This window comes from Carcharhinus amblyrhynchos, chromosome 18, assembly GCF_965287045.1.
Source record: "Carcharhinus amblyrhynchos chromosome 18, sCarAmb.v2.hapA, whole genome shotgun sequence".
In the NCBI taxonomy this organism is placed as follows: domain Eukaryota; kingdom Metazoa; phylum Chordata; class Chondrichthyes; order Carcharhiniformes; family Carcharhinidae; genus Carcharhinus; species Carcharhinus amblyrhynchos.
This window is the reverse complement of record NC_137341.1, coordinates 2,058,523-2,075,744: the sequence shown is the minus strand read 5'-3', so window position 1 is coordinate 2,075,744 and position 17,222 is coordinate 2,058,523. Positions and strand designations below refer to the sequence as shown.

Here is a 17,222-nt window from a genome sequence, read left to right as displayed (position 1 = left end):
GAGACCGAGCTCCCTCAACCTATCCTCATAAGGCATGCCTCCCAATCCAGGCAACATCCTTGTAAATCTCCTCTGCACCCTCTCAATAGCTTCCACATCCTTCCTGTAGTGAGGTGACCAGAACTGCGCACAGTACTCCAAGTGGGGTCTGACAAGGGTCTTATAAAGTTGCAGCATTACCTCCCGACTCCTAAACTCAATCCCTCGATTAATGAAGGCCAGTACACCATACGCCTTCTCATTTGAGCCTGGGGCACCTTTTTGTCTCTCTACTGCCAGTCAGGTGATGGAGCTGAGGACTGAATTTCGCTGAGAATAACGGAGCCTGTGTCCCAGTTGGGAAACTGCGATGGGCGTCACACTAATAGAGAGACAGGAAGGTGCTGGAGGACTGACTGGAGAATAAACAATTGGAGCATGGGAAGGAGTGACGGGGACTGATGGTGACGTGACCCCTGGGGTTCAGTGTCTCTGTGTCCAAAGCGGGCAGTCACGGGAACAGGGTACAGAGGAGCTGGACAGAAAGCATTTGTGTCCAGAACATCCTTTCATTCTGGTTGTCTTTGATCCTCAAGTCATTTTCTGTTTGTTTTTAACCATGTTCTGTTTCACTAATAAACGTTTATCAATAAAAATATTTGCTTTTTTTGGACTTTTCCTGATGTACTTTAGGGAAAGTGGGTGAGAGGGGTGGGCAGGCTCTTTAACAGAGAGTGAATCCCTCTGAGATCATTGGAAAAGGTGCCAGAGGGGGAGATGAGATTTTATTTCTGACACAGTGATGTTAGACAGTGGGGGTTTCAGGGAGTCAATTAACCCTTTCTCCCCTTTTCCCCAAACTCTGAAATGATTCCCAGTGATCACCCTTATTGGTGACAGTGGTTCGATTTTATTCAGTCTCAATAAGAGCTGACACAGGCTAATGTCTGAGCAGTGGGATCAAAGTACAGCAGCATTACCATTACACTCTGGGTACAAACACCAGGTTAAAGTCCAACCAGTTTATTTGACAGTAATCCCACAGTGTGCATTGTCTCCAGACAGGACAGTAAGTGAGATTTTGCAAGCCCAGTCAAGTCATGGGAGTTACTGTCATAAGAACATAAGAAATAGGAGCAGGAGTCGGCCATCTAGCCCTTCGAGCCTGCCCCGCCATTCAATAAGATCATGGCTGATCTGAAGTGGAACAGTTCCACTTTACCGCTTTCTCCCCTTAATTCCCCTTGTCTATCAGAAACCTATCTACCCGTGACTTAAATATATTCAGCGAGGCAGCCTCCACCACTTCAACGGGCAGAGAATTCCAGAGATTCAGAGTGAAGAAGTTCCTGCTCAACTCAGGCTATCAGGCAGGAAATTGGAGGCTTAAATTGGAAAGATTTTTTTTCAGGAAAATGTACGGAAGAAATGTGGCAAATTTTCGGGGAATATTTGTCTGGAGTTCTGCATAGCAATGAGACGGGGAAGTTATGGTAGGTTACAGGAACCGTGGTGTACAAAGACTGCAATAAATCTAGTCAAGAAGACAAGAAAAGCTTACGAAAGGTTCAGAGAGCTAGGAAATGTTAGAAATCTAGAAAAGTATACAGTTAATAGGAAGGATCTTAAGAAGGAAATTAGGAGAACCAGAAGGAGTCATGAGAAGGCCTTGGCAGGCAGGATTAAGGAGAATCCCAAGGCATTCTACAAGTATGTGACGAGCAAGAAGATAAGATGTGAAACAATAGGACCTATCCAGTGTGACGGTGGGAAAGTTTGTATGGAACCAGAAGAAATAGCAGAGGTACTTAATGAATACTTCAGCATTCACAGTGGAAAAGGATCTTGGTCGTTGTAGTGTGGACTTGAAGTGGACTGAAAAGCTTGAGCATATTGGGCAGATAAATGGCAGATGGAATTTAATCCTGATAAATGTGAGGTGATGCATTTTGGAAGAAATAATGCAGGGGGGAGTTATATGATAAAGGGTAGATCTATTAAGAGTATAGAAACGTAGAGGGACCTGGGGGTGCAAGTGCACAAGTCTTTGAAGGTGGCAGTACAAGTGGAGAAGGTTGTGAAGAAAGCCTATGGTATGTTAGCCTTTATAGGAAGGGGTATAGAATATAAGAGCTGGAGTCTAATGTTGCAGTTGTATAGAACATTGGTTCGCCCGCATTTGGAGTACTGCGTCCAGTTCTGGTCGCCTTACTACCGGAAGGACGTGGAGACCCTGGAGAGAGTGCAGAGGAAGTTTACCAGGATGCTGCCTGGTATGGAAGGACTGGGTTATGAGGAAAGATTGAGCAAATTGGGGCTGTTTTCCTTAGAAAGACAGAGATTGAGGGGGAATCTAATAGAGGTGTATAAGATTATGAAGGATATAGATAAACAGTGGTAAGCTTTTTCCTAGATTGGAAACAAATATTACGAGGGGCCACGGGCTCAGGGTGAAGGCGGGGAGAGGTATAATTCGGATATTAGAGGGAGGTTTTTCACACAGAGGGTAGTGGGGGTATGGAATGCTCCGCCAAGTAAGGTGGTGGAGGCAGGCAGGCTGGAGTTGTGACTTAGATAGGCACATGAGTGGGATGGAGATGGAGGGATATAGGAGACTGTTTTTAATAAGGATCAGGATATTACGAGGGGCCTTGGGACATCCCTGGGAATCAATTGATTCCGATGGACCTTCCAACATATTTTCTGGCTCACTTGTTTTACTTTTGAGCTTCTGGGGATTCCCTTGAATGTTTGTATAAGGATGTGCATGTTATTGATGTTTTTCTCTTTTAATCCACAGGGGATTCGGTCCGCCTTGTTGTCCAACGAGGGGCATACACGTGGTGGGTCGTGCGAGGGCTGCTCTTGGATGTTGCTTCGACAGTAGCCTAGTGCTTCACGTCGTTAGTGTGTGCTTAAACTGGACCAACTGACAGGCAACACGACAGCTCAGTGACTATCACTGTTTGCTGTGCAGACACATGGATTTGGGCCGGTGTCTGTGGGAGTTTGCACATTCTCCCCGTGCTTGCGTGGGTTTTCTCCGGGTGCTCCGGTTTCCTCCCAAAGATGTGCTCTTAGGCTGATTGGTGTAACAAATTGTCCCTAAATTAGTCTCCCCTCAATCTGGTTTCCAATGTGGAGTGCCATAAGTGTAGACAAGGGTCACAGGTGGAAGAGGGAACTCACAATGTTAAAATGGCGGCACGGGCTCGTTGGGCTGAAGGGCCTGTTTCCCATGCTGTGTTGTTCTTTGTATGTACATATTAAGAAAGAGGATGTGTTGGAGCTTTTGAAAAGCATCAAGTTAGATAAGTCACTGGGACCAGATGGGATGTACCCCAGGCTACTGTGGGAGGCGAGGGAGGAGATTGCAGAGGCTCTGGCGATGATCTTTGCATCATCGATGGAGACAGGAGAGATTCCGAAGGATTGGAGGATTGCGGATGTTGTTCCTTTATTCAAGAAAGGGAGTAGAGATAGTCCTGGAAATTATAGACCAGTGAGTCTAACCTCAGTAAGTTGACGGAGAAGATCCTGAGAGGCAGGATTTATGAACATTTGGCGAGGTATAATATGATTAAGAATAGTCAGCATGGCTTTGTCAAAGGCAGATCATGCCTTACGAGCCTGATTGAATTTTTTGAAGATGTGACTAAACACATTGATGAAGGAAGAGTGGTAGATGTAAGAACATAAGAAATAGGAGCAGGAGTAGGCCATCTAGCCCTTCGAGCCTGCCCCGCCATTCAATAAGATCATGGCTGATCTGTCGTGGCTCAGTTCCACTTTCCCGCCCTCTCCCCATAACCCTTAATCCCCTCTCTTATAAAAAACCCATCAACCCACGTCTTAAAAATATTTAGCGAGGCAGCCTCCACCACTTCAACGGGCAAAGAATTCCAGAGATTCACCACCCTTTGAGTGAAGAAGTTCTTCCTCAACTCTGTTCTAAACCGCCCCCCCCCTTTATCTTGAGGCTGTGCCCCCTAGTCCTACTGTCCTTTCTGAGCGGGAAGAGTCTCTCCATCTCTATCCTATCCATCCCATTCATCATCTTATACGTCTCAATGAGATCTCCCCTCATTCTTCTAAACTCTAACGAGTACAAGCCTAGTTTATTCAGCCTCTCCTCATAGCTCAACCCCCTCAACTCCGGTATCAGCCTAGTAAACCTCCTCTGCACTCCCTCCAAGGCCAAAATATCCTTGCGTAAGTACGGCGCCCAAAACTGCACACCAGATGTGGTTTATATGGACTTCAGCAAGGCGTTCAGTAAGGTCCCCCATGCAAGGATTATTGAGAAAGTGAGGGGACATGGGATCCAAGAGGACATTGCTTTGTGGATCCAGAATGGGCTTGCCCGCAGAAGGCAAAGAACAAAGAACAACCCAGCATGGGAAACAGGCCCTTCAGCCCAACGAGCCTGCGCTACCATCTTAACAAAGCCTTTTCCTACACCTACTTTGCCCCGTGTCTATGCGTATGGTACCCCCGTTGGAAACCAGATTCAGGGGAGAATAGTTTAGGGACAATTTGTTACACCAATCAGCCTAAGAGCACATCTTTGGGGTGTGGGAGGAAACCGGAGCACCCGGAGAAAACCCACGCAACCACAGGGAGAATGCACAAACTCCCACAGACACCGGCCCAAATCCATGTATCTGCATAGCTCGCAGTGACAGTCACTGAGCTGTTGTAGTGTCCATCTGCTGGTCCAGGTTTAAGTGCACACAACGACGTGAAGTACTAGGCTACTCTCGAAACATCCAAGAGCAGCCCACGCACGACCCACCGTGTGCATGCCCCTCGTTTGACAACAAGGTGGACTGACACACCTACGGAGTAAAAGAGACAAAACATCAACACGTGTAGCATTAGATTTCCAGTAATGTCCCGAGGCTCTGACCCTTATTTAAAACCGTCTCCAATAACCCTCCATCCCTGTTTCCCTCATGTGCCTATCTAAGTAAACCTTAAACAAGTCCAGCGTGCCTGCCTCCACCACCTTACTTGGTAGCGCATTCCATACCCCCACGACCCTGTGTGAAAAACCTCCCTCTAGTATCGAAATTATACTTCTCCCCCCTCACCCTTAGCTCATGACCCCTCGTGATATTTGTCTCCAATCTAGGAGCCACTGTTGACTCTATCTATACCCTTCATTATTTTATACACCTCTATCAGATCCCCCCCTTAATCTCCGTCTTTCTAAGGAAAAGAGCCCCAGTTTACCCAATCTTTCCTCATAACCCAGTCCTTCTATGCCTCTGCACTCTCTCCAGGGTCTCCACGTTCTTATGGTAGTAAGGTGACCAGAACTGGACGCAGTACTCCGAGAGTGGTTGTAGATGGGTCATATTCTGCATGGAGGTCGGTCACCAGCGGAGTGCCCCAGGGATCTGTTCTGGGACCCTTACTCTTTGTGATTTTTATAAATGACCTGGATGAGGAAGTGGAGGGATGGGTTGGTAAGTTCGTCGACGATACGAAGGTTGGTGGTGTTGTGGATAGTCTGGAGGGATGTCAGAAGTTGCAGTGAGACACAGATAGGATGCAAGACTGGGTGGAGAAGTGGCAGATGGACTTCAACGCGGATAAATATGAAGTGGTCCATTTTGGCAGGTCAAATAGGGTGGCAGAATATAATATTAATGGTAGGACCCTGGGCAGTGTGGAAGAGCAGAAGGATCTTGGAGTCCAAGTTCATAGGAGCTCAAAGCAGTTGCGCAGGTGGAGGATGTGGTCAAGAAGGCGTATGGTGTACTGGCCTTCATCAATCGAGGAATTGAGTTTAGGAGTTGGGAGGTAATGTTGCAGCTTTATAGGACCCTGGTCAGGCCCCACTTGGAGTACTGTGCGCAGTTCTGGTCGCCTCACTACAGGAAGGATGTGGAAGCTATTGAGAGGGTGCAGAGGAGATTTACAAGGATGTTGCCTGGATTGGGAGGCATGCCTTATGAGGATAGGTTGAGGGAGCTCGGCCTTTTCTCCTTGGAGAGACGAAGGTCGAGAGGTGACCTGATAGAGGTTTATAGGATGTTGAGAGGTATTGATTGAGTGGCTTTTTCCCAGGGCTGAAATGGTTGCCACAAGAGGACACAGGTTTAAGGTGCTGGGGAGTAGATACAGAGATGTTGGGGTAAGTTTTTCACTCAGAGAGTGGTGGGAGCGTGGAATGGGCAACGGTGGTGGAGGCGGATTCGATAGGGTCTTATAAGAGACTTATAGATAAATACATGGAACTGAGTAAGATAGAGGGTTATAGGTAAGCCTAGTAATCTCTAAGGTCGAGACATGTTCGTCACAACTTTGTGGGCCGAAGGGCCTGTATTGTGTAGTTTTTCTACGTTTCTATGATATTTCATGTAGAGGCTGGCCTTTCAAGTGTAGATTTCTTTAAAGCAAACTTCACGGACGGAGCAGTGTTTCAGAAAGCATTATGCTGGCTTTCACTGATTTAAAACTCAACTGCTACGAAGAACTCACGGAGTTTGTAATTCTGGTTGAAGGTGGACTTTATTGGCCTGGCCTCATCCACACCCATAGGAGAATAATTTGGCGAAGCCCAAACTATTCAAAATTGCATTGCTTCCAATATCACAATTAAATAACTTTCAAAAATGATTTGCCTGCTCACTCTGCTCTCCCAGCCCGACACAAGCCAATCATTATTAATATGGATCATTTACCTTGGCCAATAGCATTTTACTCTCTGGCAGCATGAGAATATGTAGCCTGTGGCGTTCAAAAGTTCTTTTCCACTGTCTCCTAGTAACTCCTGATCGGAAAACTGTCCTTTATCAGGAAACTGGATGTTCTTATTCAATTGGCTTGGAGGTTTGTGCTGTCTGGAGCCCACACTCGTAAGAGTTTTTTTTTGCAAAGGAGCTGTATTAACATAAGAACATAAGAAATAGGAGCAGGAGTCGGCCATCCAGCCCTTCGAGCCTGCCCAGCCATTCAATAAGATCATGGCTGATCTGTCGTGGCTCCACATTCCCGCCCTCTCCCCATAACCCTTAATCCCCTCTCTTATCAAAAACCCATCAACCCGTGTCTTAAAAATATTTAGCGAGGCAGCCTCCACCACTTCAACGGGCAGAGAATTCCAGAGATTCACCACCCTTTGAGTGAAGAAGTTCCTCCTCAACTCCGTTCTAAACCGCACCCCCCCCTTTATCTTGAGGCTGTGCCCCCTAGTCCTACTATCCTTTCCGAGCGGGAAGAGCCTCTCCACCTCTATCCTATCCATCCCATTCATCGTCTTATATGTCTCAATGAGATCTCCCCTCATTCTTCTAAACTCTAACGAGTACAAGCCTAGTTTATTCAGCCTCTCCTCATAGCTCAACCCCCTCAACTCCGGCATCAGCCTAGTAAACCTCCTCTGCACTCCCTCCAAGGCCAAAATATCCTTGCGTAAGTACGGCGCCCAAAACTGCACACAGTACTCCAGCTGCGGCCTCACCAATGCCCTATACAGCTGCAGCAAGACCTCCCTACTTTTATATTCAATCCCCCTCGCTATGAAGGCCAGCATCCCATTCGCCTTCCTGACCACCTGCTGCACCTGCAAGCTGGGTTTTTGCGACTCATGCACAAGGACCCCGAGGTCCCTCTGCACCGTCGCCTGCTGCAGTTTTTCGCCACGTAAGTAATAATCCTTCCTACCATTATTCCTACCAAAGTGGACCACCTCACACTTGCCAACATTAAATTCCATTTGCCATTTCCTGGCCCATTCGCCCAGCCCATCTAGATCCTTCTGTAGATTCTCCACACCCTCCGCTCAATTTGCCTTTCCACCAATTTTGGTGTCATCAGCAAATTTCGACACCCTACACTCGGTTCCCTCCTCCAGATCATCTATATAAATGGTAAATAGCTGAGGCCCCAGCACCGACCCCTGGGGCACTCCACTCGTCACCAACCGCCAATCCGAATAGCACCCATTGACCCCCACTCTCTGCCTCCTATTTGACAACCAATCCTCTATCCACGCTAACACCCTACCCCCAACTCCTTGTCCCCTGACCTTCTGCAATAACCTCTTGTGAGGTACCTTGTCAAACACCTTCTGAAAATCAAGAAAGACCACATCCACCAGCTCTCCTCTATCCACCGCCCTAAACACATCCTCATAGAACTCCAATAAATTTGTCAGACACGACTTCCCTTTAACGAAACCGTGCTGCGTCTGCTCTATCAAGCAATTCCCTTCAAGATGCCTCGCTATTTCCCCCTTGATGACGGATTCTAACATTTTACCTACAACAGACGTTAAACTAACCGGCCTATAATTCCCTGCCTTTTGCCTGGCACCCTTCTTAAATAACGGTGTAACATTAGCCGTTTTCCAATCTTCCGGCACTTCCCCGGAATCCAGCGACATCTAGAAAATAACCACCAAGGCATCCACTATCACCTCCGCCATTTCTTTCAGAACCCTCGGATGCATTCCATCCGGTCCTGGCGACTTGTCCACAATCAGCCCCCTCCAGTCTGTCGCACACCTCCTCTCTAGTAACAGTAATGTCATCGAGACCCTCCAGTCCTACCACCTTTCCATCTCTAACACCCAGCAAATTATTCATGTCCTCCTACGTGAAGACAGAAACAAAAAAGTTATTCAGGACCTCAGCCATATCCCCATCCCCTACCACTAAGTCCTCCTTCTCATCCTCTAAGGGACCAACGTTCACCCTAGCCAGCCTCTTCCTTTTTATATATTTATAAAAACTCTTGCTATCCTTTTTTATATTAAACGCTAGCCCAGCTTCATAGTTTCTCCTACCCTTCTTTATCAACTTGTCAATCTTTGTTGACATTTAAACCTCTCCCAATCCTCTTCTCTCCCACTACTCTTAGCTACTCTAAACGCCTCCGCTTTTAATTTAACACTTTCATTCACCTCCTTCGTTATCCACGGCTTATTACCTCTCCTCCTACTGTCCTTTTTGACCATCGGAATAAATTTCCGCTGAGCACCAAGAAAGATCTCCTTAAAGATCCTCCACTGCTCCTCAGCAGACCTACCTTCCAACGCGCTCCCCCAGTCCACATTCGCCAATTCTTCTCTCATCCTACCGTACTCCCCTCTGTTCAAACAAAGGACGCGCGTCTGGGAACCCACTTTCTCCTCCTCCATCTGCACCAGAAACTCCACCATACAATGATCACTCTCCCCAAGAGGATCCTTCACCGCAAGGTCCCTAATTCTACCCGCCTCATTACATAACACCAGATCCAAGATAGCTCTCTCCCTCGTCGGCTCCAACACACACTGTTCCAGGAAACTATCTCGGCAGCATTTCAAGAACTCCTCCTCGAGCCCACCGCATCCAACATGGGTCGACAATCTACATGTAGAGAATGTGATTCTTCTTACCCAGTTATATCCTATCATGCCTTAGAGTGTCATTAGCCAAGATGTATGCTTTTAATATAGAATATGTTTTCAAAAATGCATGTTTAAATTGTCTAACAGTGATTATATGTATTTCTATGCAAACAGTATCTTTGTAACTCCAGGTATTTGGTGATTCTTCGACACTATATTCACTCTAGAGTAACCTATTCTGATCCTGAACATCCTCTAACAATAAACAAGGATGTAAATATCTCCAAGAGAAAGAAATCAATTTATTCATCCTAGCGACACATTCCAGACTTTCACTACAATGAAGGTGGATCCCACACTGATAGATTCCATTCAACCACACCCAAGCTTAGTTAATCCAATTCCTTTATTGTCCAGGACAATATATTCACAATATTTTTTAAAACAGAAATTAAACATTCCCATTTGATTTCAGGTATTAACATATTCTGTTCGTTTGTTCATTATTGTCAATCTCAGGCTGGGGTTGTTCCCCTTGGAGCAAAGGAGGTTGAGGGGAGATTGATCGAAGTGGACAAGATTCTGACAGGTTTAGATAAGGTGGACAAAGAAAAGCTGTTCCCATTAGCTGATGGGACAAGGACGAGGGAGACACAGATTTAAGGTTTTGGGTCAGAGATGCGGGGGGGGAGTGAGGAAGAATATTTTGATGCAGCGAATGGTAATGAGCTGGAACTCGCTGCCTATGAGGGGGGAGGAAGTGGAGACAATAAACAATTACAAAGGAAATTGGATGGGCATTTGGGGGGTTCCAAACAGAAATGCTGATTAAATATCTCTGACCTTCCTCACACCCTGTCACTCTGTGATCCTTGTGAAATTTGAAACCAGGTTTTCGCAACAAGATTCACAGAGCATCAGCCCACTGGAGACAAAGTCATGAGACTGTCCAGTCCAGCAGAAAGAAACCCTCCGACCCTCCCCATTGACCAACTGTCAGAATGAACAAAATGCAGTCCTGGATGTAACTGAGAGCAGAAACAATAACAGCAGAATCCAACCCCTGGAATCACTCGTGAACTTGTTGGTGTCTCAGCAGGTGGGATGAAACTCTGAATCCCTTCCCACACTGAGAGCAGATGAAGGGTCTCTCCCCGGTGTGAACTCACTGGTGTCTCCGCAGGTTGGATGAATCACTGAATCCCTTCCCACACACCGAGCAGGTGAATGGTTTCTCCCCGGTGTGAACTCGCTGATGTCTCAGCAGGTGGGATAACTGGGTGAACCCTTTCCCACACAGAGTGCAGGTGAATGGTCTCTCCCCGGTGTGAACTCGCTGGTGCCTCTGCATGTCGGATAACTGGGTGAATCCCTTCCCACACAGAGTGCAGGTGAAGGGCCGCTCCCCGGTGTGAACTCGCTGGTGCCTCTGCAGGTCGTACAACCGGGTGAATCCCTCCCCGCACAGAGAGCAGGTGAACGGCCTCTCCCCAGTGTGAGTCCGCTGGTGTGTATGCAGGCTGGATAACTGAGTGAATCCCTTCCCACACTGAGGGCAGGTGAACGGCCTCTCCCCGGTGTGAACTCGCTGGTGTGTCCGCAGGTTGGATGACCGAGTGAATCCCTTCCCGCACAGAGAGCAGGTGAACGGCCTCTCCCCAGTGTGACCTCGCTCGTGCGTCCGCAGGTTGGATAACTGAGTGAATCCCTCCCCGCACTGAGGGCAGGTGAACGGCCTCTCCCCGGTGTGAACTCGCTGGTGTCTCTGCAGGGTGGATGACAGAGCGAATCCCTTCCCGCACAGAGAGCAGGTGAACGGCCTCTCCCCGGTGTGAACTTGCTCGTGCGACTTCAAGTGGGATAATCGAGTGAATCCTTCCCCACACTGAGAGCAGGTGAACGGCCTCTCCCCAGTGTGACTGCGCCGATGAGCTTCCAGCAGAGATGGGGCTCTATAACTCTTCCCACAGTCCACACACTTCCATGGTTTCTCCATGGTGTGGGTGTCCTTGCCTCTCTCTCGAGTGGACAATCAGTCCACCCACACAACGTGAGTTCAATCTCTCCCCGCTGCGAATGGGGTGATATTTATTCAGATTGTGTAACTGGTTAAAGCTCTTCCGTCAATGCACTGGAACACTCTCACTCGAGCGTTGGTGCTTTTCTGAAATCTTTTCAATTCCACACACCAGGCAACCGTTTCTCCTCCTCGATTCAAAGGCCGATGAGATTCAGGTCCCAACGGAATATGACTCTGTCAGATCTGGATGTGACGCTTGAGATTTTAGCCTGTGATTCCTCTTTCTACATCCTATAAAACAAGGTAACACAAGTCATCAGTGTCAGTAAAGGATAGGAATTCAGAAGACAATTCTAGTTTCTATGGAACATTCTTTCCTCTCTCATTCCTCAAAAGCTGTAAATCTCCATCCCTCACCCTCCGTTCTCACTCTGCTGGATCTAATATTCACCCTCCCAATTCTCCTGAAGGTGCTGATTGAGAACTTCTTATCCTGTAGGTTTATTTGGCAGCAAAAACCATTAGGTTTTGGAGTGCTGCTCCTTCCTCAGGTGAGTGGGAGTTCTGTTCACAAACAGGGCATATAAAGACACAAACTCAATTTACAAAATAATGGTTGGAATGCGAGTCTTTACAGGTAATGAAGTCTTAAAGGTACCCACAGTGTGAGTGGAGAGAGGGTTAAGCACAGGTTGAAGAGATGTGTATTGACTCCAACCAGGAGAGTTAATGAGGTTTTGCAAGCCCAGGAAAGTCGTGGGGGTTACAGATAGTGCGACATGAACCCAAGATCCTGGTTGAGGCCGTCCTCATGTGTGCAGAACTTGGCTATCAGTCTCTGCTCAGTGACTCTGCGCTGTCATGTGTCGCCTTGGAGAATGCTTACCCAAAGATCAGAAGCCGAATGCCCGTGAACTAGAACTATAGAACGTTACAGCACAGAAACAGGCCTTTTTGGCTGTGCTGAACCATTTTTCTGCCTAGTCCCACTGACCTGCACCTGGACCATATCCCTCCACACCCCTCTCATCCATGTACCTGTCCAAGTTTTTCTTAAAGGTTAAAAGTGACCCTGCATTTATCCGGCAGCTCATTCCACACTCCCACCACTCTCTGTGTGAAGAAGCCCCCCTAATATTCCCTTTAAACTATTCCCCTTTCACCCTTAACCCGTGTCCTCTAGTTTTTTTCTCCCCTAGCCTCAGTGGAAAATGCATTCACTCTATCTATACCCATCAAAATCTTATACACCTCTATCAAATCTCCCCTCATTCTTCTACACTCCAGGGAACAAAGTTCTAACCTATTCAATCTCTCTCTGTAACTCAGCTTCTCAAGTCCCGGCAACATCCTTGTAAACCTTCTCTGCACTCTGAAGTGTTCCCCAACAGGAAGAGAACACTCTTGCCTGGTGATTGTTGAGCGGTGTTCATTCGTTCATTGTCGTAGTGTCTGCATGGTCTCCCCAGTGTACCATGCCTCCAGACATCCTTTCCTGCAGCGTATCAGGTAGACAATGTTGGCCGAGTTGCAAGTATATGTACCGTGTACCTGATGGATGGCATCCATGTCAACAGTTCTGATGTGCCACAGCGAAAAACCGCACCAACCTCCTCAGGAGACAAACACGGGACACGGTGGACAGTGTACCCTTCATCATCCAGTACTTCCCTGGAGCAGAGAAGCTACGACATCTTCTCTGGAGCCTTCAACATGTCATTGATGAAGATGGACATCTCCCGAAGGCCATCCCCACACCCCCACTTCTTGCCTTCAAATAACCGCACAACCTCAAATAGACCATTGTTCACAGCAAACTACCCAGCCTTCAGGAGAACAGTGATCACAACACCACACAACCCTGCCACAGCAACCTCTGCAAGACATGCCGGATCATCGATACTGATGCCATCTAACTTGAGAACACCATCCACCAGGTGCATGGTAGATTCTGTTGCAATTTAGCCAATGTTGTCTATCTGATATGCTGCAGGAAAGGATGTCCCAGGCATGGTACATTGGGGCCACCGTGCAGACGCTACAACAATGAATGAATGAATGAACACCGCTCGACAATCACCAGGCAAGAGTGTTCTGTTCCTGCTGGGGAACACTTCAGTGGTCACAGGCATTCGGCTTGTGATCTTCAGGTAAGCGTTCTCCAAGGCGGCCTTCACGACATACGACAACGCAGAGTCACTGAGCAGAGACTGATAGCCAAGTTCCGCACATATGAGGACGGCCTCAACTGGGATCTTGGGTTCACGTCACACTATCTGTAAACCCCACAACTTGCCTGCGTTTGCAAATTTTCACTAACCGTCCTGGTTGGAGACAATATACACCTCTTTAACCTGTGCTTAACTCTGTCTCCACTCACATTGTCTGTACCTTTAAGACTTGATTTCCTGTAAAGACTTGCAATCCAACCATTATTTTGTAAATTGAGTTTGTGTCTTTCTATGCCCTGTTTGTGAACATAATTCCCACTTACCTGATGAAGGAGCAGCACTCTGAAAGCTAGTGGCTTTCACTACCAAATAAACCTGTTGGACTTTAACCTGGTGTTGTGAGACTTCTTACTGTGTTTACCCCAGTCCAACACCAGCATCTCCACATCCTATCCTGGACACTGAGAATCTCCATGCAGGCTGCCAGACAGATCTCTGTCTCTATGACTGGATTAACAATGTGTGGGACATACCGACTGGATTCAGTTGCTGCAAGTCCCCAGTTTCCCCCCAGAATGAGAATAGAAATGGAAAGGGGGAGACACTGATTCCCTCCCAGATGTTGCTCAGAGGAGGAAGGTTTAACCTGAAGCTCATTGACCACTTCCGCGTTGTGACCTCACAAAGGAGCCCGGTCTGAATCAACCAATGGGAATCGCTCTGCTCCTGTTTCCAGTGCGCAGGCCCGGCGCGCCGACCCGGGAGCCCCGCCCCCACCTGTGTCTCCCCCTCCTGGAGCCAAGGTTTCCAGGCAACCGGCTGGCGGCTCCGGCCAGAGCGAGAAGCCGCTCGGTGGTCTCCCCCCCACTCCCCGGCCCGGGACATCGCATGTCCAAGAGAGAGGGAGAGCGGGGGAGAGAGGAAGCTGCGTATGTGCGGGGCAGAGGGAGCGAGAGAGAGGGGAAGCTGCGCATGTGCGGGGGAGAAGGAGCGAGAGGGGAAGCTGCGCATGTGCGGGGGAGGGAGCGAGAGGGGAAGCTGCGCATGTGCGGGGGAGAGGGAGCGAGAGGGGAAGCTGCGCATGTGCGGGTGAGAGGGCGAGCGGGCAGAGGGGAAGCTGCGCATGTGCGGGGGAGTGGGAGCCCGGGAGGGGAAGCTGCGCATGTGCGGGGAAGGTGGGAGTGAGCGAGGGGGCAGCTGCGCATATGCGGAGAGAAGGAACGAGAGAGAGGAAGCTGCGCATGTGCGGGGGAGAGGGAGCGAGAGAGAGGAAGCTGCGCATGTGCGAAGGGAACCCGCCCTCTGACCTTCATACTGAGTGAGAAGAGTTGGAGGACCGGAAGGACGCAGCACCTCCAGCCAATCAGAGCTCCCCATTGTCTGAATGCGGAAGTTGGTCAATGAGTTTCTTCAGCAGCTCCTCAGTGCCCAGGAAAGCTGCTGCTCCTCTCTCTCTGAATGAAGATTGAGCTTCAGACTCAAACCTCCTCCTGTCTCCCACATCTGTGAGTAAAACACTTTCTTTACTCCCCCTTTCCATTTCTTTCCTCATTCTGGGGGGAAACTGGGGACTTGCAGCAACTGAAGGGAAAGGAAGTGAAATCAGTCTGTACATTCCACACATTGTTAATCCATTCACAGAGACAGAGATCTGTCTGGCAGCCTGCATGGAGATTCTCAGCTCTCTGTGTCCAGGACAGGAAGCAGTGAGCATGGATCTGTCAATCAGCCTCAATCAGCACCTTCAGGAGAATTGGGAGGGTGAATATTAGATACAGCAGAGTGAGAATGGAGGGAGAGTGTGTGGGATGGAGATTTACAGCTTTTGGGGAATGAGGGAGGAATGTTCCATAGAAACTAGAATTGTCTATTTTGAAGTCCTATCCTGTACTGACACTGATGACTTCTGTTAACTCAATTCACAGGATATTGAAAGAGAAATCACAAGCAGAAATCTCAAATGGCACATCTGGATCTGATAGTCATATTGCTGGCAACCTGAATATCATCGGCCTTTGGGTCTAGAAGGAGAAATGAATGCCTGGTCTGTTGATTTGAAAAGATTTCATATGTCAGCGTGACTGTGAAAGCACCAACACACGGCCACACTCGAGTGACTAAAGAGCTTTAACAGTTACACAGCCTAATAAGTATCACGCTGTTCAGAGCAAGCCGACACTGTACTCGTTCTTTGTGTGGACGAGGCTTCAATCCAAGACAGAGGCAAGGGCGCCTGCACCATGGAGAAACCATGGAAGTGTGCGGACTGTGGGAAGGGATATAGAGTCCCATCTCTGCTGGAAGCTCATCGGCGCAGCCACACTGGAGAGAGGCCGTTCATCTGCTCTCAGTGTGGGGTAGGATTCACTCGGTTATCCCATCTGCAGAGACACCAGCTAGTTCACACTGGGGAGAGGCCGTTCATCTGCTCCCAGTGTGGGGAGGGATTCACTCAGTCTTCTGACCTGCAGAGACACCAGCGAGTTCACACTGGGGAGAGGCCATTCATCTGCTCTCAGTGCGGAGAGGCGTTCACTCAGTCATCCAACCTGCGGACACACCAGCGAGTTCACACAGGGGAGAGGCCGTTCATCTGCTCTCAGTGTGGCGAGGGATTCACTCAGTTATCCCATTTGCAGACACACCATCGGGTTCACACCGGGGAAAGACCTTTCACCTGCTCTCAGTGTGAGAAGGGATTCACTGACTTATCCAGCTTGCGGACTCACCAGCGAGTTCACACTGGGGAGAAACCATTCACCTGCTCTCAGTGTGAGAAGGGATTCACTCAGGTATCCCATTTGCGGACACACCAGCGAGTTCACACTGGGGAAAGACCATTCGCCTGCTCTCAGTGCGGGAAGGGATTCAATCAGTTCTTCAGTCTTCAGAGACACCAGCGAGTTCACACTGGGGAGAGGCCGTTCACCTGCTCTCAGTGTAAGAAGGGATTCACTCACTTATCCAGTCTGCAGACGCACCAGCACGTTCACACTGGGGAGAGACCGTTCACCTGCTCTCAGTGTGAGAAGGCGTTCAATCAGTTCTTCAGTCTGCAGAGACACCAGCGAGTTCACACTGGGGAGAGGCCATTCACTTGTTCTCAGTGTGAGAAGAGATTCACTCAGTCATCCCACCTGCGGGCACACCAGCGGGTTCACACTGGGGAGAGGCCGTTCACCTGCTCTCAGTGTGGGAAAGGATTCAGAGTTTCATCCCAGCTGCTGAGACATCAGCGAGTTCACGAGTGATTCCAGGGGTTGGATTCTGCTGTTATTGTTTCTGCTCTCAGTTACATCCAGGACTGCATTTTGTTCATTCTCACAGTTGGTCAATGGGGAGGGTCAGAGGGTTTCTTTCTGTTAGACTGGCTGGTGTCTCTTAACTTAGCCTCCAGTGGGTGGATGCTCTTTGAGTCTTATTGTGAATACCTGGTTTCAAATTTCACAAGGATGACAGAGTGACAGGGCATTTGGAAGTTGAGTTTTTCTTTAGTCAACATTTCTATTTCAAACACCCCCCAAATGCCCCTCCAGTCTCCTTTGAAATTGTTCATTGCCTCCACTTCTTCCACCCTCATTGGAAGTGAATTCCAAGTCATTACCATTCACTGCATCAAAATATTCTTGAATATAAGAAATAGGAGCAGGAGTAGGCCATCTAGCCCTTCGAGCCTGCCCCGCCATTCAATAAGATCATGGCTGATCTG

The 17,222-nt window shown here is 48.5% G+C and overlaps 2 protein-coding genes across 2 annotated transcripts in view; one reads left to right on the top strand and one right to left on the bottom strand.

Moving 5' to 3' along the window:
- The window catches only part of LOC145354754 (uncharacterized), a 27,273-nt gene extending 13,025 nt beyond the window's left edge, over positions 1-14,248 (bottom strand). The window contains exons 1-2 of the mRNA XM_080206217.1: positions 13,926-14,248; positions 10,520-11,633 (exon numbers count right to left, since the gene is read on the bottom strand). Coding sequence (XP_080062343.1) covers positions 10,520-11,318 — 799 coding nt within the window. The 5' untranslated portion in view covers positions 11,319-11,633; positions 13,926-14,248. The remainder of the gene's footprint in view (positions 1-10,519; positions 11,634-13,925) is intronic.
- The window catches only part of LOC145354774 (uncharacterized), a 22,568-nt gene extending 5,346 nt beyond the window's left edge, over positions 1-17,222 (top strand). The window contains 1 exon segment of the mRNA XM_080206250.1: positions 15,903-17,222. Coding sequence (XP_080062376.1) covers positions 15,903-16,764 — 862 coding nt within the window. The 3' untranslated portion in view covers positions 16,765-17,222.